The sequence below is a fragment of the Lithobates pipiens genome, unplaced genomic scaffold, assembly GCF_037356315.1.
Source record: "Lithobates pipiens isolate NorthernLeopardFrog02 unplaced genomic scaffold, aLitPip1_a1.2 Scaffold_28, whole genome shotgun sequence".
In the NCBI taxonomy this organism is placed as follows: Eukaryota; Metazoa; Chordata; class Amphibia; order Anura; family Ranidae; genus Lithobates; species Lithobates pipiens.
The window spans coordinates 183,260,863-183,285,539 of NW_027507789.1; the positions used below are offsets into that span (position 1 = coordinate 183,260,863).

The 24,677-nt window shown below is 43.7% G+C and overlaps 1 protein-coding gene across 2 annotated transcripts; it reads right to left on the reverse strand.

Moving 5' to 3' along the window:
- Window positions 1-1,107: 1,107 nt before the first annotated feature.
- DNAAF19 (dynein axonemal assembly factor 19) lies at window positions 1,108-24,536 on the reverse strand. Of its 2 annotated transcripts, none has more exons than XM_077460080.1 (4): window positions 24,460-24,536; window positions 18,727-18,878; window positions 3,359-3,491; window positions 1,108-1,623 (listed from the first exon to the last, which is right to left on the reverse strand). In XM_077460080.1, the coding sequence occupies exons 2-4, from the start codon at window positions 18,867-18,869 to the stop codon at window positions 1,216-1,218; spliced, it is 684 nt and encodes a 227-aa protein (XP_077316206.1). In that variant the 5' UTR covers window positions 18,870-18,878; window positions 24,460-24,536; the 3' UTR covers window positions 1,108-1,215. The 2 variants fall into 2 exon arrangements, with proteins under 2 accessions (XP_077316206.1, XP_077316207.1); XM_077460081.1 differs by lacking the exon at window positions 24,460-24,536 and adding an exon at window positions 23,536-23,663.
- Window positions 24,537-24,677: the final 141 nt, after the last annotated feature.

The following is a 24,677-nucleotide window of genomic DNA, read 5'->3' on the forward strand; positions in this document are numbered from 1 at the left end:
GGTACAATTTTGTGTGCTGGCCAAAACATGGCAAATCTCACAGATGTGAACGCAGGCCATATAAACCAATATGAAGACCAAATTTTACAGGTCCCCACTTTTATCCCCTCTAGGGAAAAAGTTATACAGACTACATTTTTATATAGGTCCTATAATACTCCACGTCTCCTCTTCTGTCTAAATAGACTACCTTCTGCTGTCTGCCCCAGATGTTCACCAGCTGATGGCACTTTTATCACATGATGTGGGAATGTCCACCATTTAGAGCTTTCTGATCGGAGGTCACCACTTTTATCAGTTCAGTTACCGAAATACCTAATATCTGTAACCCCGTAAGATGCCTCTTCGGTTATATTGTTAATAAATCTCTTTCTAAAAACTCTAAACATTTTCTACATCTAGTTCTGTTTTATGCTAAAAAATCTATAACTACGCAATGGAAGTCCTGGACCCCCGCCCCCCACCATATCTTTTTATCTTACCCTCATTAACCAGGCACATCCACTATACAAATTAATGTATGAAGCCAGAGGTTGCCCTCGTAAAGTGGGTGAGTTCAGACCGCACTATACCACCAAATACATAAGCTACTGGCCAGGGATAAGGTTCTTTTGTGGATCCTTTTTCACTTTCTCATGATTACTGTATTTATGTATATTGATGTCATAACAATCTGTCTTTTCTATTTGTAGCCGAGCTTGAAATGCATGATTGCTACTTCAATGCTAAACCATGTATAATGAATGGACATACTGTATAACCTATATAGTGATATTTGAGCTCTGTTTGCTCTATTTTCCTTGTTTTCGCTCATTTGTACTCCTTATTTTGTGTAAAATAAAGTTACTCTTAAAAAAACGAAATATTAAGACCAAATACCATAATATTCTCCTTTCTGTTGTGGGTATATATTCCAAGATGGGTTCAAATTGCTGGCTCCTAAATTCTTCAGATGATTATCCAAGCTTTGTACTTACAATAACATTTACATAGAAGGGGATGACTGGTAAAGCCATATTTGTACCCACAATCTACAGTATACTACTGCAATCATTGTATTTATTGACCCCATCCCAGATTTTAAGCCATGATTTTGAATCCAGCTAATAATGGGAGAAGCAGCCAATTTATTTAATACTGACAGTACTTTATAAATCATTAATGGATAGACTGATCCTTTAAATCAGCAATACCCAGAAAAATATATTATGTTTTTTAGATGCTGGGCTCCGTGACTTTATAAACAGACATAAGATGGATCAGCATTGCACTGGTTTTACCATCAGTTTGCTTTTCGTCCATGACTATACATTGCAGCTTCCCAAATAATTCCCTGCAGATTGCACATTCAGCTTTGCTGAGGAAGATCAGGTTGAGATCGAAACGTTGCGTCTGTGCCAGGCAACTCAAGATGTCCAACACTTCCTGCCACTGTACTCTCTGGATGTTCCCCTCCAGTACCTGCAATATTTCACCCAAGAGTGCTGAGCACACCTCCGCATGGAAAATGTGGGACAGTTTGTTGGCTCCAATTTGCAGCAGAAAGTCATATCTTTTCTTTACGTCTATCCTGCGCCACTCACGGGTAAATTCAAATGCATTTCTGGGTTCTAAAGAGGATTCCTATAAATAAAAATGAAAGATAAAACTTTATATAAATCTGTTACATATATGTACATATCATGAGTCCTTTCTGGCTTATTTTTTTTAAAGACACCCTTGATGTTATGATTAATAACTTTCCAAGAGCGAATTATATGCAAAGTCGCTGTCTTATTTCAGTATTTTTCATTCAAACTAACTTTTAGTTTGGCTTGGCAGTGTGCTCCCATCTTAATTGTGGGTATGTGAAGCCCACTAATGTCTTCTTCCGGGATAAGGTGCTGCTGCTGATGGTGACCCAGCATGCACCTCCCTCCCTCATGCATGCACGCGGGGCAGGGGTTATCTCGGTTTGCCATCACAATGGCGGAGGAAGTTCCAGCCCCATTGTGATGGCAACCTAATCTATCAAGCTAGCCCACTGACTCCTGGGAATAATGACACATATCTCCCAGGAGCCAAGGCGCCACAGGATATGACGTACATCACCGCGGCCACGAGGGAGGAAGAAAAAACATACACCCTAGCAATAAGGTACTGAGAGCTGGGGGGGGGGGGAAATGGACAATGATGTTTTAGTTTGCTGTTCAGAAACTGATCCTGTAAAGATGTATATGTGGATAGAACTCTGCTTTAAAGTACAGACCTTACACAGATCATACAAAAGTGTACCAACAACAACCAATCAGCATCTTTGCTCTGAGCGATTGGAACAAATTAAACAAATATTCGTTATTGCCCTTTGAAACTTCAATATGTGCTAGCACCAACATATGTTTTGACCCCCCTCAGTGACCAGTCTCATTGATGGTCTTCTCCAGAACGTGTTTTAGTCCCTTGGTGGCCAGTCCCTAGAGCGTGCGTGTGTGTGTGTTAACCCCTGGGTAGCAGGTTTCCAGTGTGTGAGCATTAAGCCCTTGGTGGTCAGCCTATATCCCAGAGTCTCTGCAGGGGTCCCCAAGGGGAGGGGAAGCTCTCTGGGGACCCTCATTTAAGGGGGAGGTTCTCTGGGGATCCTGATGTAAGGGGGAGGCTCTCTGGGGACCCTGATGTAAGGGGGAGGCTCTCTGGGGACTCTGATGTAAGAAGGAGGCTCTCTGGGGACCCTGATGTAAAAAGGAGGCTCTCTGGGGACCCTGATGTAAGGGGGGTTCTCTGGGGACCCTGATGTAAGTGGGGAGCTCTCTTGTGATATATACACACAAATGTATATTACTGTATATATATGTGTATGCCCACCTAAGTATATGACTTTCTTTACTGCTATAGGCTCTGGCCCCAGATCTTTTGTAGATCAAGCAATGCCTCTGCTTCCAGGTATGGGGGAACCATCTCTGCTTCTCTACAATGCAACACTCCATGCCTCAGTGGCCCTTGTAGGTCTCATGGGAACAGGGGGATCATGCACAGGACTTTAGAAACACAAGATCAGGATGGCAGGACAAGTACCGACTGATTATATTGTCACCTGTAAAGTGAACTTCTCCCAATATACTCATAATCCAAATGCAAAAATGTCCAGAGAAAAGGCCATCAGGACACACCAAATAGGCTCTGTGGGAATAATTTCTTAAAACAAGTACCATTTCACTTGTACAATGTGATAAATGAAGAAAAACAGCAACATTTCTGGAGGTAATCAGATGGACATATCTGGATTAAAAGAAAGGATGGAGTTTGCAGTAATGTCATGGAGGAAAAAGGCGAGCAGCCAGGTCGGACAAGCAGATGCAATCAATTTCTTCTTCCGCCTCACCTGTAATACGGTACAAACTGCCTCTCTGGATGAGCTGCTTGCTGTGGCAGTTGGATTCCATGGCTGCTTCCTATCTCCTCCAATCTTGTCCTTCCGCTCCAAGGGTTTCAGGTTAGATGCGAGTACAATATCTCTGCAGAGTACAAGAGAACATGGAATAGATTGTTCAAAGGAAAAGTCAATACCGACAACGGCAATATATTACTTTACTGAAACATCCTCCAAACTCATGTTACATTAAAAAAAAAAAACATATAATTGTTATATATAAAAAAAATAAAAATGAAAATAAAGGAATTATTGAGAGCATATATCTAAAAGGATGCAAAGAAATTCTATAGAGTGTAAAAAAATAAAAATAAAAATGGATTTCAAACAAGGGTTGGCTTCTGTAGAATTTCTAAAGTAATTTTGTGGACATAACCTCCCAACTGCCCCTGATTTGGAGCAATGTCCCTCTGTCCCTCCTTCCTCCTCATTTGTCCCTCATTTTGTTCTGATCCATATAGTTGTATATAAAATGCACTTTTTATCTTTCAAAAAGTCTTTCCCAGTTTTCATCCAGTTTCTGCATTGCTGTATTTGTAAATTTCAAAAGCCAATATAAAGAAATAGTAGTGGTTAAAATAAAAAGCAATTGAGTTTTTCTTTTGCTAATAGGTGTCCCTCATTCCCATCTCAAAAAATGGGGGGTATGGTTGACCCAAAAGGATTTTTGCAACTTTGTGATAGACATCAACCCCACCAATTTCTTGCTTCGGCCCACCCCCTCCCTCCATTCTCACCTACTAAAGGATGATGTGTGGTCTGCTCTAGCACTCTCCGTGGATATCCACATCAGATATCCCATGAAGAACCTGCACATTGACAGTGGCTGCAGGAAGAAGGACCTGTTGGCACGTCATCAGAGTGGTGGCTGCAAGAACAGCTGGCCCCCACATTTGCGTAAGGAAAGAAAATGGCAATGCGGGAACTGTTGTGTGGTGAGGATCATAGCAGGACAATACTGGATTTACTGAGTGTGTGAAAATTTTATTTGAGCATAACCCAGCACAAAAAAAAAAAGGAAGGATAAAAGGGGATTAAAAGCTAAAATTAACCCCAATGGGTGTCAAGGTTGAGGTTTCATTTAAAAGTAAACCAAACCCCAATCATTAAAATCTATATTAAAGTAGAACTCTAGGCAAAACTCCCCCCCCCCCCTTTACTTCCTGTCCTATAGCCAAAAAAAAAAGTATTATAAGAGGAAATCCCTGCAAAATAAGGGAATCTCTTGGGGACCCCCAGGCCACCAGATCTAGGTTCCCAATTGGAAGATTCCCCCTCTATTACTTTTCTGGGGACAACCAACTTTCACTTTTAATGATAAAGGTAAACAGGATAGAGAGAGGATGAATCTCACTAAGGCCACTTTCAACCTGAGGCGTTTTTCAGGTGCTACAGCGCTAAAAATAGGGCCTGTATAGCACCTGAAAAAAAACGGCCCCTCTCACTCCAGTGTGAAAGCCGGAGGGTTAAAACCACCCCGCTATGCGGCCGAATATCGCCACTAAAACTACGGCAAAGCGGCGCTAAAAATAGTGCCACTTTACCACCAATGCCCGCACCACCCCAGTGTGAAAGGGGCCTAATAGAAGCACAGACAGCTATAAAAACCTGACAGGGGGGCTAATCCCTCTGCACTCTATTCAAAACAAAAAAAAAAATTTGCCTTTAGTTAAACTATAACATTTTAATATAAATTCGTTAATCTTTTTAAATTTGCATCTTTTATTAAGATAATATCTGGTGATCTTGCCATGAAGGGCCTTGTTTAACCCCTAGGCGCTGAAGGTAAGCTAATTTGCTAACACATCTGTGCCGAGAGCATGTGCTCTGCACACTCTGGGCACAGTTATCACAGCTAAAGGAAGCTCCTGATAGCGTCTTGTGATCGGGAGCTTTCCGGTCACCTGATCGACAGCCACATGATCATTATCCCCGCCCCACCTCCGGGCATCTGAAACCTCTTAAGGGGTTTGGAGGCTCTGGTGCAAAGGGGTTAACATCTCCCTGTTATAGTGTGTGACAACTTTCTTTCAGTTGTGTTCTAGCATTGTTACTCTGTACCTGCTCCCCTGGTGGAGACGACAAGCAGCTGTGCTAACACATTGTGCAGGTATGGTCCACCACCAAGCTGGTCCAAAGTAATGACTTGAAAGCTGACACCGGAGTGAGTGAAAGATGCTGATGGGGATTAGCAGCAATAAAATGATATTTTTTATTTATTTTTTAACACATAGGGTTATTTACGAAAGGCAAAACCACTTTGGACTGCAAGTGCACATGGAAGTGCAGTCGCTCTAAATCTAAGGGGTAGATCTGAAATGAGAGGAAGCTCTGCTGATTTTATCATCCAATCATGTGCAAGCTAAAATTCAGTTTTTTTTTTTTCCTTGCATATCCCTCTCGGATCTACAGTGACTGCACTTCTAATTGCATGTTCAGTGCAAAGTGGATTTTCCTTTAGTAAATAACCCCCATAGTGCCTTAGGCCGCGTACACACGGGCGGATTGTCTGCCCAACTTAGTCCGCTGAACCGTGTTTCAGCGGACAATCCGCTCGTGTGTGGGCTTCAGCGGACTTTTTCAGCGGACAGTCTGACAGACTTTGTCTTTCGGAATTTCCGTAATTTTGTCCATCCAAACTTGGTTTTGTCCGTCCAAACTTGGTTTCAGCGGACAGTCCGCTCGTGTGTAGGCAAGTTGGACGGACTAAGTATGGCGCATGCTCAGAAAGGATTTACACGGCCGAAGGTTGCATTGCAGTGTATTGGACGTTGTTTTTCTAGTCCCGTCGTACGTGCTGTACACGTCATCACGCACGTTTTCAGCGGACTGTCTGTTCATCGTGTGTGGTCAAGTCCGTTCATTCAAAAGTTGAACGGACTGTCTGTCGGATTGTCTGACGAACTTAGTTGGGCAGACAATCCACCCGTGTGTACGCGGCCTTAGTAAACTAAAATGTGTAAAAATGCTTTTTTGCAATCAGGGCACAAGTTTTGGTAAAACAGGATTTCCAGTAATCATTGTCCCCTTGACTGCTTCCTCAGAAGCCCCTACATTGCCAGAGGTCAATTTACAGGCATCCCCCTACAACGTCCTTAGATTTACAGAACCGGAGATTTTACGTGTGGTAAGAGGCTCTATAAATACATAAGGGGTGCATTTACATTGACCATTCATTTGAGGATAGTAAGGTAGATGCTCCTAAAAAGCAACAGCTTTTTTTACCTTTTATTTACTGAAACCACTTACTGAAATTGTTTAACCCTTTCCCGCCGAGCGTACGCAGATCTGCGTACTCGGCTTCCGGGGGGTATACCGGGATGATGCCCGCACCTGCAGGCATCATCCCGGTACCGTTTTCTTCAGCAGGCGATTGGCTTTCCAGCCATAACAACCGATGCGGCTAAAAGCCGCTCGGCTGTTATGCCGGAGGAGCGGGAGGGGACGTCCCCCCCTCCCGCCGCCTCCCGCCGCTGTTACCGGTGCCCCCCTTTCAATCGGGAGCACCGATTCAAGTTGCGCTGCCACCGGCCACTGGGGAGGAACTGGAAGGAAGCCGTAATCGGCTTCGTTCCAGTCTCCTCATAGTAAACAGTAAACATAGTCATGACGTCACTTCCCGTTTACTCGGCTGCCAATGGCGCCGGTTTTAAAAAAATATACGGTATTCAGAATCGCCGTTTTCGGCGATCTGAATACATTGAAGTGTAAAGGAGGGGTGGGGGGTCTTTTAGACCCCCGATCCCTCCATAAAGAGTACCTGTCACCACCTATTACTGTCACAAGGGATCTTTACATTCCTTGTGACAGCAATAAAAGTGATCAAAATTTTTATTTTATTTTTAAAAACAATTTAGTCATTTTAAAATAAAAAAAAAATAAAAAAAAAATTTTTTAAAGCGCCCGCCGTCCCCGCGAACTCGCGAAGCAAAGTATGTAAACGGTGTTCAAATCACACATGTGAGGTATCGTCAGAGCGAGAGCAATAATTCTATCACTAGACCTCCTCTGTAACGCTAACCTGGTAACCGTAAACATTTTTTAAAGCGTCGCCTATTGAGATTTTTAGGTACCGTACTTTGTCGTCAATCCACAAGTGCGTGCGATTATAAAGTGTGACATGTTTGGTATCTATTTACTCGGCGTAACATTATCTTTCACATTATGCAAAATAATTGGGCTAATTTGACTGTTTTTTTTTTTTAATTCATGAAAGTGTCCCTTTTCCCAAAAAGTTGCGTTTAAAACACTGCTGCGCAAATACCGTGTGACATAAAATATTGCAACAATCGCCATTTTATTCTCTAGAGTCTCTGCTAAAAAAATATATATATATAATGTTTGGGGGTTCCAAGTAATTTTCTAGCAAAGAATATGGATTTTAACTTGTAAACACCAAATGCCGAAAATAGGCTTAGTCATGAAAGGGTTAAATTCTGATTAGCTCATTGCAAAAAACGTAAACTGCTATTAAAAATTAACTTACGTTAGATGAATGGCCTGAGGAACACACAGGTACAAACCTTTAGTCTATGGATAGTTCCAAGTAGAGCTGCACAATTAATCATCAAGAATCGTTATCGTGATCTTCACTAAAGTGTTTCACAATTCTTTCTATGCAACGAATTCTCTATGCTCTTTTGAAGCCACAGCCATCAAAAGAAAGGAATAGCAAAACTGGGCAAATTCTTTATCAGTTGAACTTAAGTATAAACATTGTAACAGTTTGTCAATGGAATAGACTTCCTGTGTAAGCGAAAAAAGTTTAACCACTTAAACACTAAAACTTTTTCTGACATTTGTTGGTTTCATTTGAAAATCATTTTTTGCTAGAAATTTACTTGGAACCCCCAAACATTATATATATATTTTTTTTTTGTAGAAACCCTAGAGAATAAAATGGTGGTTGTTGCAATATTTTATGCCACACGGTATTTGCGCAGTGGTTTTTCAAATGCATTTAAAAAAAAAATATACACTTTAATTAAAAAGAAAACTAAACAGTAAAGTTAGCCCAATTTTTTTTGTATAATGTAAAATTAGATGAATCATGAGAGAATCGTGATCTTTATTCTAAGCCAAAAAAATTGTGATTCTCATTTTAGCCAGAATCGTGCAACTCTAGTTGTGTCCCTCCTCTGAGTCATTCAGGTCTATCTTTGCTAGTAGAGGAGAAGGGGGAATGTCCCTCCTCGGAGTCATTCATGTCTATCTATACTAGTAGAGGAGAAGGGTGTTTCCCTCCTCTGAGTCATTCAGGTCTATCTTTGCTATTAGCGGAGAAGGGAGAGCGTCCCTCTTCCGAGTCATTCAGGTTTATCTTTGCTAGTAGAGGAGAAGGGGGAATGTCCCTCCTCCGAGTCATTCAGGTCTTGTAAGGAAAAAACAGGGAGGGGGAGGCGCCGACTTGAGCTTAGTATTAAAATGATGACTTTAATAGGCTAAGATTAAAAACACTTACAAGATGAGGCCAATAGAAGGAGCAGTCAGCTCCGAGCACGTAGCCTTTCATCACTGCAGCCCTGATTGACAAGATTCCAGCTCTGCCTAGCTCCAATCAGATGCCGGTGACATCACTTTCTGTTCCATGGTCCATGCTGTTCTGTGTGGAGCTGCTTGGTTCCTTTGCTCCTGGAGAAACACTGTGATCCATTCCAGCCGGCTTCTCTATCCTTTCCAGCTATCCAGAACAGCGGTGAGACCCACAGGGCCATGTGGAATGCCAGGACTGCACTTTACATTGACGAGCATGCATCTTCTATCATCTTGTAAGTGTTTTTAATCTGATCCTATTAAAGTCATAATTTTAATAGTACACTCAGGTCGGCACCTCCCCCTCCCTGTTTTTTCCTTACATGTCTTGCAGAGTTCTGGACACACTCTGAAGGATGGCTGCCTTCCCTTTTTTTTTTCCATTCAAACAGGTAATATTTATTGAACATCATTGCAAGAGTACAGTCACAAAGGTACATATCAAACATTAAAGAGGTGTTGCATCATAGCCATAACAATAAAGGAAATACATTTCTCCAAACCAGTAGTCATCATACATCACAGACAAAGAACAAAGGGTCCCAGTAGTGACATGTTAGTCATCGTAACAGAACATCAAATTCCCTCATCACACGTGGCAACCTCCTGCAACCATTTATCCCAGATTCTATGGTATTTAGCTGGACAGCCCCTGTTTTTATACAAAATTTTTTTATATGGGAGAGTAAAATTAACTTCCCGCTTCCAGTCCTCAACTTGGGGTGGAAGGGGCCTCATCCACTGTCTAGCTATCACCTTTCGAACAGAAAACAAAGTTTCCTGTAAGAAAGTGCTAGTAATTTTATCCAATACATCAGGAAATATCCCTAGTAGACAGGGTTTGGGGTCGAGGGCCAGAGGGGAGCCCATGACATCATGTAGAAATGACACTACTTGCTTCCAGAGTTCCTGCAGTTTGGGGCAAGCCCAGATAAGATGGAAAAACGTCCCAGTCTCAAGGAAACACATTGAGCAGAGCGTAGATTGATTCGCATTATATTTAGCAGTCCTGAGTGGGGTGAGGTATGCTTTATGTACTATGTAGATCTGAGAGAGCCTGTCCTGGAGCCTAGGGGACACCAATTTGCACGTTTCCAGAGCCTCCTCCCATTCCTCGTCTGTCAGAGCACCCACATCGCCCTCCCAGCGGGACTTGAGAGCATACGCTAGTCTCGCCGAGACGGGGGCCGTAAGCATACCATAGAAGCACGAGATTAGCTTTTTGGGATCTGTAACCTTCACTATGGCGACAATAGGATTGGGAGCAGGCCGAGGCAATGACTGCGAAAATTGTGCTCTAAGTGCATGCTGAACCTGTAGGTATTGAAATAACATAGTGTTTGGAACATTAAATTCCTCCTGCAGTGCCTGAAATGTTTTAATAACACCCTGGTGAATTAGGTGGTGTAGGTAGTATATTCCCCTCGATACCCATAGCTGTATACCCTGGAGCTTTTGAAGTTCCGGCAAATGTTTGTTATGCCAAAGTGGGGTATAGTCATTCGGCGATGCCACATTCAGTTTAGTGGATGCCAGATCCCAAATCCTTCTGTAATGGAAGAGCATGGAATGTTTATCTGGCCCCACTGCAGAGTTCCCCGCTCCTGTCGAGATAGCAGCAATCGGGTCATCTGCAATTTGTGCCCAAGTGGGGCATAGAAGAGTTAGAAAACGTTATTTATCAGTCTTGTCTATGTGGAAGAGTTGAGACAGTTGTGAGGCAACATAGTAAAGATTCAGATCTGGAAGAGCCATGCCCCCCATATCAGTCGGGCTTTTCAAAGCCTGCCAAGCAAGCTTGTGTCTAGCAGTTCCCCACACAAAGGGCCTAAGGAGACTTTCAAGGGATTTAAAGTATTTCAATGGCAAATACACCGGGGCATGCCACAACACATACAATAGTTTAGGTAATAGGACCATTTTAATCAGATTAACTCGTCCCCAAACCCCTATGGGGAGGCGGGACCAGGCCTGAATCTTGGTACGTACCAGGGCAAACAATGGTTCTACATTCAACACAATGTAATCAGCTGGGTTCCTAGAGACATAGACACCTAAATACTTAATAGTGCCAACTCGCTGAAGAGGCAGACTGGCCTGAGACTCTGTCTGTGGAAAACTGTCAATAGGTAAAATTTGGGATTTTTCCCAGTTTATGCGGAGACCGGAAAAGCTACCGAGCCATTCTATCATGTGGAGGGCCTTTGCAAGGGAAGGGCCAGAGTCCGCTAGGTATAGCAGCGTATCATCAGCGTATAGACTGATTTTCTCAGTAAGTCGACCCATCGCCAGTCCCTTGATCTCAGGGTCGGCCCGAATCGCCACCGCTAAAGGTTCAGCCGCCAAGGCATATAGTAGCGGGGACAGTGGGCACCCCTGTCTGGTACCCCTACCGAGGCCAAATGCCCGGGAAGACCATCCATTCGCCACCACCTTAGCCGTTGGGTGATGGTACAACAGTCTCACCCACCGAATAAAGTTCGGGCCGAAGCCGTACCCCGCTAGACACTTCCATAAATACTCCCATTCTACTGAGTCAAATGCTTTAGCCGTGTCAAGTGACACTACCACGCGCTCACCCATCTCCTCATGTGTTGCCTGAAGGTTTATATATAGCCTACACAGATTGAACGACGTATTCCGCCCCGGCATAAAGCCCGCCTGGTCAGCCTGAATCAGACTAAGGATCACTACGTTCAATCTGGTAGCAAGTATTTTGGCCAGAATCTTAACATCTACCTGTAATAGGGATATTGGGCGGTAGGATTCCGGGAAACCCGGATCTTTTCCAGGTTTGGGAATCAAAACTATCGTTGCCTCCCTCATAGACGGAGGCAATGTTAGCGTGTCAAAAAGATTCCTATAAAGGTCGAGAAGCCTAGGCACCAGCACGTCTTGGTAACGGGAATAAAATTCAATGGGAAGACCATCTGACCCTGGTGACTTGGATTTTGCAAATCCCGCAATAGCTTCTACTATTTCATCGGTGGTCAGGGGGGACTCCAAAGCCTGCACCTGCTCCTCCGTAACCTGAGGGAGGGAAACCTGAGCCAAAAAACGGTCCATCGGAGTGGTGTCGTTTGAGACTGTAGTGGTGTATAAGTCCGCAAAAAAGTCCCGAAACCTCTCTGTTACCGCAGAAGGGTCCGTGATGATCTCATCACCCTGACCCCGCAAAGAAATAACAACCGGGAGTCTGTCTTCCCTGTGGACCAAATATGCCAGTAACTTACCAGCCCTTTCTCCGGATTCAAAATATTTTTGTTTGGAAAAAAAAAGTTTCTGTCGGGCCTTGTCTTGGTGCAGCTGAGAAACCACTCTCGACTGTAATCTAAGGGCATCTGCATTTGCCGTAGACGGGTCATCGACGTAGGTGCGTTCCCTGGAGCTCAATTCCGCTTCAGCCTCAACAATAACAGTGGCCGAGTCAGCCTTGAGTTTATTAATGTGGGCAGTCAGTACCGATCGGGCGTGTAATTTAAACGTGTCCCACACTGCTGGAACTGATGCCGTGTGGTCATTATCCTCAAAAAACGTTTTCCATTCCGTCTCAATAGTGTCATCATCAGGCAGTAATGTCAGCCAGAACGGGTTCAGTCGCCACGTCCGCGGGGGTCTACCTAGGGGTACGTCAAGCACTACAGAGTAGGGGCTATGGTCCGAAAGTAGTCTGGGGCAGAACAATACTTCCTTAAGTCTGGGAGTGAGTTGTTTAGATATTAGTATAAAGTCAATCCGGGAAAGAGAGCCGTGTGTGGGTGAGAAGCATGAATACTCCTTCTTTTGAGGAAATTTGTATCTCCAAGTGTCCACAAGGTGAACGGTGGTTATAAGCCTGGACAGCCTAGTGGACCCAGCTTGCCCCATCATCAGTTCAGGGGTCTTGAGCCTATCAAGAGAAGGGTTAAGCGTAGTGTTGAAATCCCCCAGCCAGATAACAGGAACCGCCTGGTGTCTGGACATAAAAGACAGTCCTTCAACCACCAACGTCATGGTAAATGGGGGGGGGGATATAAAAAGCCATAATAAGGTAGGGTTCCCCATACAGTTTAGCATGTAAAAAAACAAACCTGCCCTGTGGGTCAGTAAGAATTTCGCAAAGTTCAAATTGGACAGACTTAGCTACAAGTACCGAAACCCCCCGCGAATGAGACGTGTAGGTGGAGTGAAATGCCCACCCAATCCAAGGGCGTTTGAGGGCCATCTGCAGTCCACCCTCTACATGCGTCTCAACCAGAACCATCACTTCCGCCCTTTGTTTTTTGAGGAACGTGAAGGCTGCCGCGCGCTTAAATTTGTCACGCAGGCCCCTCACGTTCCAGGTAAGAAACCGTATAGACGCCATATGGATACATAGAAAGTAACAAGTGCAGGCAACCCACCTCCAAACAGCCCTCCCAGAAACACACCCCAAAACAGTTGTGCTAGGTCAAGCCCGATCAGGGGCTGCATAGACAGCAGCAGTAAAAAACATTCAGGGAAAGCAACACTTAGTTTAGATACATACTCCAACACATTTATAGTAACCTTCTGCATGGAAACCCCAACCAACTCACCCCCTCCCCCCACCCTACCCTGCACCAACCCCAACTCGTGCGGGTATATTCCCTGAAAAACCAAACACGTCTGGCTGGGAAAACCAGTTTCATGAAATCAATAAAACTAGAGGTCGACCGATATATCGGCCGGCCGATATATCGGCCGATATTTGCCGTTTTTTAAATAATCGGCATCGGCCGATTGTGTTAATAAAAAGCCGATTCTACAGCGGGACTTTGAAATAACTTCTGTAAGAAGTCATTGTGAGTTGTCTGAGTCGTCATAGCAACACTTTCCTCCACTCTGGGCAGACTGCCAAGAAAAGAACTAAATGATACAATGTTTACACTTCTGAATGAATGAAGTCATCTCTGTGTAGAAGTTCTCAGTTTAACCATTTAAAGACTAAATCTTTTCTGACACTTGTTGCTTACAAGTAAAAATCCTGTATTTTCTGCCAGAAAATCACTTAGACCCCCCAAAAAATATATATATTTTTTTAGCAGAGATCCTAGGGAATAAAATAGCGGTTGTTGCAATATTTTATGTCACACGGCATTTGCACAGAGGTCTTTCAAATGCATTTTTTTGGGAAAAAAATACACCATTTAAAAAATAAAAATAAAATAAAAACAGTAAAGTTAGCCCATTTTTTTTTTTTTTTGTCCAAAAGTTTTGACTACCTGTTTTTATTTAATATATAGGTTTTTTGTTTTTTTTAATCTAGATCATACATACAAGTAAACTGATTGGAGGTTTGTTTTGTTTAATAAATGTTTAAAGCGGAAGTCCGCCGGGACTCCGCGTTTTTTTTTTTTTTTTTTTTAAAAGCCAGCAGCTACAAATACTGCAGCTGCTGACTTTTAAAATAATGACACTTACCTGTCCAGCACGCCCGCGATGTCGGCACCCGAAGCCGATCTCTAGATCGACACTCGAGTGCTGCCGCTGCCGCCATCTTGGGTATGGCAATCAGGAAATGGAGCCTTTCGGCTTAATTTCCCGGTTCCCTACTGCGCATGCGTGAGCCGCGCTGCGCAATGAGGACGGTCCCCGCTGCCTCTGGGATCTGTGTGTTTCCCAGCAGGCAGCGGGGCACTTGCGGAAGGGGGCGGGCACTTGCGGAAAGGGGCGTAATGTACGCCCCTTTCCGCAGAGAGCTAGCCCGGAAGTGGGTGCAGTTACCTGGATTATCCAGGTAACTGCACCCCCCTCCCCCCTGAAAGGTGCCAATTGTGGCGCCGGAGGGGGGGAGGGTTCCGATGAGCGGAAGGTCCATTTTAGGGTGGACCTCTGCTTTAAGTGTAAGAAATTTTCTGTATCACTTATGAAGACTGCTTTCACACTGGAGTGGGCAGACGTTGATGGTAAAACGCAAGTTTTAGCGGCTCTTTACCATCATTTTAGCGGTGCTATTTGGCTGCTAGTGGGGCACATATAACCCAGCTAGCGGCCAAGGAAGAGGTTAAATGCGCCCATGAAGCACCGCTGCCAAATCGCATTGCATGCGCTTCGGCAGTGGTGCCCATTCATATCAATGGGCAGGAGTGGTGGAGGAGCGGTATACACCACTCCAAACGTGCTGCTTGCAGGACTTTTTTTTTTTAAGATCCTGCCAGCGCATCGCCTCAGTGTGAAAGCACTCTGTCTTTCACACAGACTGCAGGGGAGCCATTTTGCAGGCACTTTACAGGCGCTATTTTTAGCCCAAAAGCGCCTTAAAAAACACCCCAGTGGGAAAGGTGTGTTAGATCAAGGGGGATTAAAAATAAATAAATAAAATAAAATCGGCCTAACATATCGGCCCAAAAAAATCGGCATCATATATCGGCTATCGGCCGCCATGATTTCTAAATATCGGCATCGGCATCGGCCAGAGAAAAACCCATATCGGTCGACCTCTAAATAAAACAGTTAAGAACATTAAGTCCGAGAGAGGGCTGTGGCCACCGGTACCAGAGGGCAAGGTAAAGTAGAACCCCCTGTATAGTGGTACACAGTGTTGAACAAGAAAAAGTGTCTGTTGCTGTCCAGCCCCGGTGACCATCTCCCTCATAGCAAAAAAAAGGCCCAGCAGACAATGGAGCAGTTTTCCGCTGCACCGTGCAATTAGACCGTAGGTCCAACATGTCTCCCCTTGCTCCGGGAGAAAAAAGAATAAAAAAAGAAAAAGTGTAAACCAAAAAAAAGTTTTGAAACAAAGCAAACAGGAATGTACTGCAGAAAGGGTCCCTCAACAGGGACACTAGACAAAAAAGGGGAAAAAGTTGATGCATATACGTTGACACCAGCAGCATGTGCATATGTTCCAGATTCAAGAAGTTTAGCAGGTCACACAGCAGTAAGAATTTAAAGAGAGAGAACATATGCCCCGGATGCAGGCACCCTGAGCAAAAATAGAACAGTGCAAAAAGATCAGGCAATCTGTCACAGTTCCAGGATTCCAGGGGTGAGATAAGAAAAGTGGTAGCTTACATGTCCCAAGGAGTCTCAGGCGGCTCCATCTCGAGGCGCCCTGCGTTCCAGCCATGCTATGACCTCTCTGGGTTGTTCAAAGAAGAGCGCCCGGTCCCCTGCCTCCACCCTGAGGCGTGCAGGGAAAAGCATAGAGTATTTCACTTGCTGTGCACGCAATAATCGTTTGGCCTCCATGAAACCCTGCCGGCGTTTCTGGACGTCCGCGGAAAAATCAGGGAATATTGCAACTTTAGTATTGCCCACCGGGATATTACCCTTTTCCCGGGCCATGCGGAGGGCAGCATCTCTGTCCTTATAGTTCAGGAGTTTTGCAATAAAGGTGCGTGGAGGTGCACCCTGAGGTGGAGGCCTGGCAGGCATGCGATGTGCGCGTTCAACCGCCAGCATGGGGGAGAAAGACTCTCTGCCATAGGTACTTATCAGCAATTGCTCCAGAAAAGTTGTGGGGTCCTTACCTTCAGCCCCCTCCGGAAGACCAATCAGTCGGATATTGCATCTGCGTATGCGGTTTTCCATTTCGTCCTGTTTAGTAATCAGGAGGTCTATTTGCTTCTGCATGTGGTCAGTGTCATTTTGCAGAGGTGAAAGAGCATCTTCCACATGGCTGATACGGGTCTCAGTGTCCCTCACCCGGTCCCGCAGCTTCTGGAAATCTTGTCTTAATAAAGAAATGTCCATTTGCACCTCCTCAATCTGGGATGTAAGGGACGTGCGGCATAATGTAATTGCTTCAAGAAGCCTGTCTGTGTCTCCCGCCACACGCGGCCCTCCCGGTTCCTCCGCGCCGCCATGTTCCTCCCCCTCCTCACTCACATGTCGGCGGTATTGGGACAGCCGTGCCGCCGCTGAGCGCTGAGATTTTGAGGGAGACATATGCTCCGGAATGAAGGGACGCCTGCCAGATGTATTAAGGTGAGTATCGGTGCTGTGGTGTCACAGGATCAGCGTGGGAAACAGGATTCCTCGGCGGAGCTCCGGAGACACGCGTCCTACTCCTACGCCACGCCCCGGCTGCCTTCCCTTTTAACCCTTTCTATGGATACAGCACCATCCAGCTATTACAGCCACAGACTATAAGCATTACTCCATCTGGAGCACCAGATAAACACTGACTATACCGCTAAGTCATTCAGGTCTATCTTTATTAGTAGAGGAGAAGGGGGTATGCCCCACCTCCGAGTCATTCAGGTCTATCTTTGCTTGTAGAGAGGAAGGGAGTGTGTCCCTCTGTTATTCAGGTCTATCTTTGCTAGTAGAGGAGAAGGGGGTATGTTTCACTTCCAAGTCATTTAGGGCTATCTTTGCTATTGTAAAATGAGGAGGTATGTCCCTCCTCCAAATCATTCAGGTCTATCTTTGTTAGTAGAGGAGAAGGGGGTGTGTCCCTCCTCCAAATCATTCAGGTCTATCTTTGTTAGTAGAGGAGAAGGGGGTGTGTCCCTCCTCCAAGTCATTCAGGTTTATCTTTGTTAGTAGAGGAGAAGGGGGTGTGTCCCTCCTCCGAGTCACTCAGGTCTATCTTTGTTAGTAGAGGAGAAGGGGGTGTGTCCCTCCTCCAAGTCATTCAGGTTTATCTTTGTTAGTAGAGGAGAAGGGGGTGTGTCCCTCCTCTGAGTCATTCAGGTTTATCTTTGTTAGTAGAGGAGAAGGAGGTGTGTCCATTCTTCCGAGTCATTCAGGTCTATCTTTCTTAGTCGAAGAGAAGGGGTGTGTCCTTCTTCCGAGTCATTCAAGGCTATCTTTGTTAGTAGAGGAGAAGGGGCGTGTCCTTCTTCCGAGTCATTCAAGGCTATCTTTGTTAGTAGAGAAGAAGGGGGTGTGTCCCTCCTCCAAGTAATTCAGGTTTATCTTTGTTAGTAGAGGAGAAGGGAGTTTGTCTCTCCTCCAAGTCATTCAGTTTTATCTTTGTTAGTAGAGGAGAAGGGAGTTTGTGCCTCCTCCAAGTCATTCAGGTTTATCTTTGCTAGTAGAGGAGGAGGGGAATGTCCCTCCTCAGAGTCATTCAAGTCAATCTTTGCTAGAAGAGGAGAAGGGGTGTGTCCCTCTTCCGAGTCATTCAGGCCTATCTTTGCTAGAAGAGGAGAAAGGGACAGACCCGCCTCTGAGTCATTCAGGTCTATCTTTGCTAGTGCAAAAGTATACATAGAGCAAGGAAGCTGACATACTATTGGACACTAGAGAAAACATCTACATATCCCTACAGAAAGTGTATACACACACACATATACATACGGTATGGTTTTTCACCACACCCAAGAAGTAGTCGTGTGGGGTGGGGAAGTCATCAGCTTTGCTCCACCACAAAGCACAAAAAGTGCTTTTAATTCAGGATAACACATTGAAATGGGAGTGTGGTGAAGGTGATTATTATGGGATGTGACTTTGACAGGTTCACGTTTAGCAGACTTCTTATTGTTCTATACCAATTGTCACTGCATTATAAGAACTATCATTTCCTGCAGCATGGTCATCTCTGATCCGCTAGCCCTGTCCAGGGGATTGGGGTCCTCAAATAGAAAATGTCTTTATCCATTCTTATAGACAGTTTCCAAATATATAGTTACTGTAGATATAGTAACATAGAAGAGAACCTGTCATTATATAAGGTGAGATTTGTACACAGAATAGGAAAGGTTTTCTGTCCTGCCTTTGCATTAAAGCAACCTCTAAAAAAAAAATCGTAATGCTTATAGTAAATCTGACTAATTCAACCAATCAGCTTCTTTATTTTGCTTTCAGTTGGAACCTGATTGGTTGCTGCTGGCACATACCTGAACTCCTCATAGGATGCCACTTTCTGATGGATGGCACGGAACCTGGCATCGTTCTCCCTTCGGTGCTTCTCATCTGCAGCCACAGCATTGGCCAGCTCTCTCTCCAGCTCACTGAAGTTGAGAACCTCGGGGCTATTCATTGTCGAGAGCTGAGAATATGGAGGTTATTAGAACAGATACACCAACAGCTTACCATCCCCTCCCCCTCCCCAAAATTAGAAAGTTTTGCATTAACATACGATACACCCGAGTAATGTCCCCGATCATAGATTTCCTTATTTCAAATAACTTAGAAAGGGGCAAACTATACAGAGGGTGGCACTCTGTATTAATGGTGGAAACAATATCCAGTACAGTGGGCTAGAAAACATAATGGTCCACATGATAAGGATATCAGAGAGAACCGGTCATGATGTACCTGTGCTGAATTGTGATCATTAAGTTGACCATACACTATACAATGTGATTGTACAATCTCCTTTAGATCTACCATCAACTATATAGTGCAAGGGCTTGTCTGACTGGATACAAATTGAAAGGATTGTTTAGATTTACTAAAACTATTTCAAATAATGACAACCCTAAAGAAGATTGTACACTCCGATTGTATAGTGTAGGGCCAGCTTTAACAACCTGACTCTTTGATACCTGCCTAATAGACATGTGCAATATTTTTCGTTCCGAATTAGTTTTTTTATGAATTTCAACAAATTCGTAAATATCCAAATGAATGAAAACCCGTTCAACTACCATATTTATCGGCGTATAACACGCGCCGGCATATAACACGCACGGCAATTTTAGGAGAGAAGTTTAAGGAAAAAAAACTTACATTTCAATGCCCATCAATGCAGCCTTATCAGTGTCCATCTGCAACCTTGTCAGTGTCCATCTACAGCCTTGTCATGCAGCCTGTCCATCATTGCACCCTTGCAGGGGCGAACTGATCATTTCGCTACTCGGGCACTGCCCGAGGGCCCCGGGCCACTAGAGGGCCCCATCAGGGTTGCCAGCCTCAGTAAAACCAGGGACAGTTTGTAAAAATCTGTGTTTTTTTTTTTACATCAGTCTCTGAAATGTCCCTTACTGACATCCTTTTGGTCTAAAAATCCTGAGATTATCGCTGCCCCACCTCTCCAGTAACTTCTCAGCCAATAGAAACATGTCTGTGTATACTGTGTGTACATGTATGTGTATACTGTGTGTGTATACTGTGTGGCCCCATAATCTCTGATTGCCTGGGGGGCCCATAATCTCCTATTGCCCGGGGGCCCCATAATCTCCTATTGCCCAGGGGCCCCATGAGTTGTCAGTCCGCCCCTGCATCCTTGTCAGTGTCATATGCAGCTTTGTCATGCAGCCTGTCTATCATTGCAGCCTTGTCTATCATTGCAGCCTTGTCTATCATTGCAGCCTTGTCTATCATTGCAGCCTTGTCCATCATTGCAGCCTTGTCCATCATTGCAGCCTTGTCCATCATTGCAGCCTTGTCCATCATTGCAGCCTTGTCTATCATTGCAGCCTTGTCCATCATTGCAGCTTTGTCTATCATTGCAGCCTTGTCCATCATTGCAGCCTTGTCCATCATTGCAGCCTTGTCCATCATTGCAGCCTTGTCCATCATTGCAGCCTTGTCCATCATTGCAGCCTTGTCATGCAGCCTTGTCCATCGTTGTCCCCTTGTCAGTGTTATTTTCAGCCTTGTCAGTTTTATTTGCAGGTTTTATTTGTAAAAATGGCGCCGCCGAGATGTCCTGTGTATCTTGGCGGCGCCCGGTAAATCTCGGCCGCCTTCGGCCATTCTCGTCGGCTTTCGGCCGCCTTTGGCCCTTCTCGTCAGCTTTCGGCCGCTCTCGGCAGTTTTTGCTGCCGAGAAGGGCCGAAAGCCGCTGAGAAGGGCCGAAGGCGGCTGAAAGCTGCCCAGAGGCTCCAAAATAGTGCAGGATCGGCGTATAACACGCACCCGCGATTTTCTCCTGATTTTAAGGGGAAAAGGGTGCGTGTTATACGCTGATAAATACGGTAATTTTTTCAAATTTTTTTTTTCAATTCGAATATTCAAAAATTCAAAAACCAGAAAATTTGAAATACCTAACTAACTTATGGGTATTGGAATTTCCTTTCAACTATGGCTGTTAGTGAACATAATGAATACGAATTTATCTGAAGTTCCGAATTATCAGAAATAATGAATTCTCTATCTAAACGAATGTAACAAATGAATAATATAATAATAAATAACAATAATAATAATAAAATACTTTTTATTAAATATTACTATTATTATTTATTCATTTGTTTTGTTCCATTTGTTTAGATAGGGCATTCGTTATTTCTGATAATTCGTAACTTCAAATAAATTTGTTAGTTATTCTTTTGAATTTTCTTTCTTATCTTTGGATTTTTGAATTTTCAAAATTTACAAATGTACAAATATACAAATTTTTTTAATTTAGGAAATGAGTTCACAATGAATGACCTGAAAAATGAAAAAAAAAAAAAAAACACAAAAAAACCGACCACGAATTAAACAAAATTTTTTTTTTTTGGCAGTGCACATGTCTACTACCTAATTCCAGCCCACGCACAGGGATTGCAGGTATGTATAGGAACCTCTATGTCCCCACACTTTATACTTGTTACCGCATATATTGCACAATATCAAAGCCGCATGTCAGTGCAACTTCGGGTGCAAAATGGAAGACATCTGTGTGGTTTCATGCACAGTTATCTATGCAAGTCGCACCCGAAATCGCCAAAAGTAGTGCAGGAACTACTTTTTCAAATCGGTGCGGCACGGCAAAGTCGGCATCGCACCGAATTGAACAGTGCGATTGCTGGCAATAGGGTGAGACTTGTCATGTGATTTGACGTGGGAAATCGTATGATAAGTCGCTCCAATGTGAACGGGGGCTTATTTTCAAATCTTAAGTGAATGAGCTAAAGTCTGAGTGCTCCAGTTTTAGTAAATCTGTGCGTGGTCAGCCGATTTGAAGGGCAGGGGAGACATTGGAGGTTTAATAGACCCCTGAAGTCTCCATGATGAGTACCTGTCATCTGACCAGAGTTATCACAAGGGAGCTTTGTTTACCCACTTGTGATAGCAATAAAGTTAAAGGAAAAAAAAATGTAAAAAATTTAAAGCAGTAGTAAACCCGCTAATGTTTTTTTTTTGCCACCTGCAAAGCAAAAGGCATAATGAGCTAGTATGCACCGCATACTAGCTCATTATGAAATACTTACCTTAGAACGAGGCCCCGACATCTGGCCCAATCCACGCCGAGGGAGCTGACATGCTCCCTCTGCGTTTCTTCCGGGTATCGCGGCTCCGGCGCTGTGAGTGGCCGGAGCCGCGATATCGTCACTCCCGCGCATGCGCGTGGGAGATTTCATCCCAGCAGTCAGCGGCGAATACCGAGGGGAATATCTCCTAAACTGTGCAGGTTTAGGAGATATTTTTTTACCTACAGGTAAGCCTTATTATAGGCTTTCCTGTAGGTAAAAGTAAAAAAAATGAGTATACAACCACTTTAAGTACAAATACGTAATCACATATGTAAACAGTGACTACACCACAGATGTGAGATATCACAGTGAAAGTTGGAGTTAGAGCAATAATTATAGGGCCATAATAACAATAACTCTATACTGATAAGCTTTTTAGGGCTTCAATAGCAAGCACTTTTACCCCCTTCCTGCCCAGGCCAATTTTTAGTTTGTAGTGCTGTTGCACTTTGAATTAAAATTGTGCGGTCATGCAACATTGTGACCAAACAACATTTTTATCATTATTTTGAGACAGTTAGGCCCTTTAACACGATCGGTCCGCCTGTCTGGCAGATCTGATTGGGCCACCCATTGACTTCTATGGGAAGGTGGATGTCAGTGGATGAGTGTCCACTGACACCAGCCTGCCATCCGATCCAACAAGATCCGCTTAAAACAGGTGGATGACGATACAGATGAATACAGACAGGCAGTCTGTTTTCATCCGATCTCCCCATAGAGGAGAGAGGGGTTCTGACAGGTCCATCTCAGCACTGTGAGCGGAAACCTGTCAACCACCTGCTCAGCGGGGATCAACGAAGCAAATCCCGCTGAGCTGGCAGAGTCCATCAAAATGGATCCGCCCCATGTGAAAGGGACCATAGAGCTTTTTTTTGGTGGTATTCAATAGCCACTGGCTTTTTAAAAATAAATAAAAAATGACCGAAAATGTTGAAAAAAATAAATTACATTTTATTGTAAATGTAATTAATAAGTCATTTTGATCCTTCACTGATGTGCACTGATGGGTACTGATGAGACGGCATTGATGAGGTGGCAATGATGAGGAGGCACTAATATGCAGCACTAATAGGCATGGATAGGCGGCACTTATGGGCAGGTACTGATGGACACTGAAAGGCAGCACTGATTGGCATCACTGGTAGAAACTGTTGGGGCTGCACTGATGATCAGTAGACATGTGCACAACAACAACAAAAATGTTTTGTTTTGTTTCTTTGCATTGATTCCTAGCGATTCGTAATTTCACAAGACGCGAGTTTTCATATTCGGACTCGGTCATATTTTCGGAACAGATATCTTTACATTGATACAAAATGATTCGTAATTCCATTAGTCTAATTTTCTTTGATTCGAAATTTGTAATTTTGTTAGATAATAATTTTCGTTTGTTCGGTACACTACTCGTAAATTAGTAATTGTTCTTTTGTGAGATTGCCTTTTTCATTGATTCGTACTTTCCTAGGAAATAAAGAATAATAATCCTAGGCTTGCTTTTCTAATAAGTCCTGTACTTACTCCAGTCCACTCCCTCAGTCACCAGACCTGACTCCGTCTCCTCCTCAACTGAATCTAAAAAGATTCAGGAATGCAGTGTGATTCAGACACAAAAGGGACAAGCTGATTGGCTAAAGATATTAAGTAAGATACATCACTCACTAATGCACTTCCCGTTCCAAAGAATGATTTGAGAACATGAAATTACGAACATACGAAATTAAGAACATACATATTAAGATACACTTACACTGTCCATTCAAAAGAACGATTCGAGAACACAAAGAAACGAAATTACGGACTGATGAAGAAATGAAATTACGATAACATGAATGAAAATACGAACATAGCCAATCTTCACACTGCGCCCCCCCCCCCCCCCCCGTGGCTGGAGTGGGATGATGTTATCCCAGAACAATAGAGCCACCCCACCGCTATCATTTTCCTATACGTGGGCGGGAAGTGGTTAAAGCGTCAATCAATATACACTTATTGCGATTTTTTTTTTACAAAAAATATGTAGAAGAATACATATCGGCCTAAACTGAGGAAAAAATGTTTTTTTATATATTGTTTGAGGATATTTATTATAGCAAAAAGTAAAAAATAATGCGTTTTTTTTTTTTTTCAAAATTGTGGCTCTTTTTTTGTTTATAGCACAAAAAATAAAAACCGCAGAGATGATCAAATACCACCAAAAGAAAGCTCTATTTGTGGGGAAAAAAGGACGTCAATTTTGTTTGGGAGTCACGTCGCACGACCACGCAATTGTAAGTTAAAGCGACGCAGTGCCGAATCGCAAAAAGTGCTCTGGTCAGCAAGGGGAGCTGAACTGGTTAAACATGCTAATATATTATTATTATAAAATATTAATTCATTATCAGAGGCTGGAACTACACACAGTTGGTGACAGTGACAATAACTACCATCCTGCACGGAACTCACCCAGTTAGCTTCAGATCAGTAATGTACAGCATCGATCACCATAGCAACAAGCCTCTTGCTTTTGATATCCGAACGAGCCAATCAGAAACACGGACGTCACGAAAGGCTGCCGCGTTCAGCTCAGCCATAGGTGTCTATTTTATTGCCAGAAACTCACAAAGTCTTATTTTGGGAGCTTTTTCCAGAATATATCAAACAGGAAATTAAGTTTATTGTAA

Excerpts from the sequence above, each read along its gene's own strand:
- DNAAF19 (XM_077460080.1), bottom strand. The coding sequence starts at position 18,869 with ATGAATAGCCCCGAGGTTCTCAACTTCAGTGAGCTGGAGAGAGAGCTG. Across the intron at positions 3,492-18,726 it reads GCATCCTATGAGGAGTTCAG|AGATATTGTACTCGCATCTA; the intron begins GTATGTGCCAGC and ends TGTACTCTGCAG. Across the intron at positions 1,624-3,358 it reads CAGTTTGTACCGTATTACAG|GAATCCTCTTTAGAACCCAG; the intron begins GTGAGGCGGAAG and ends TTTTATTTATAG.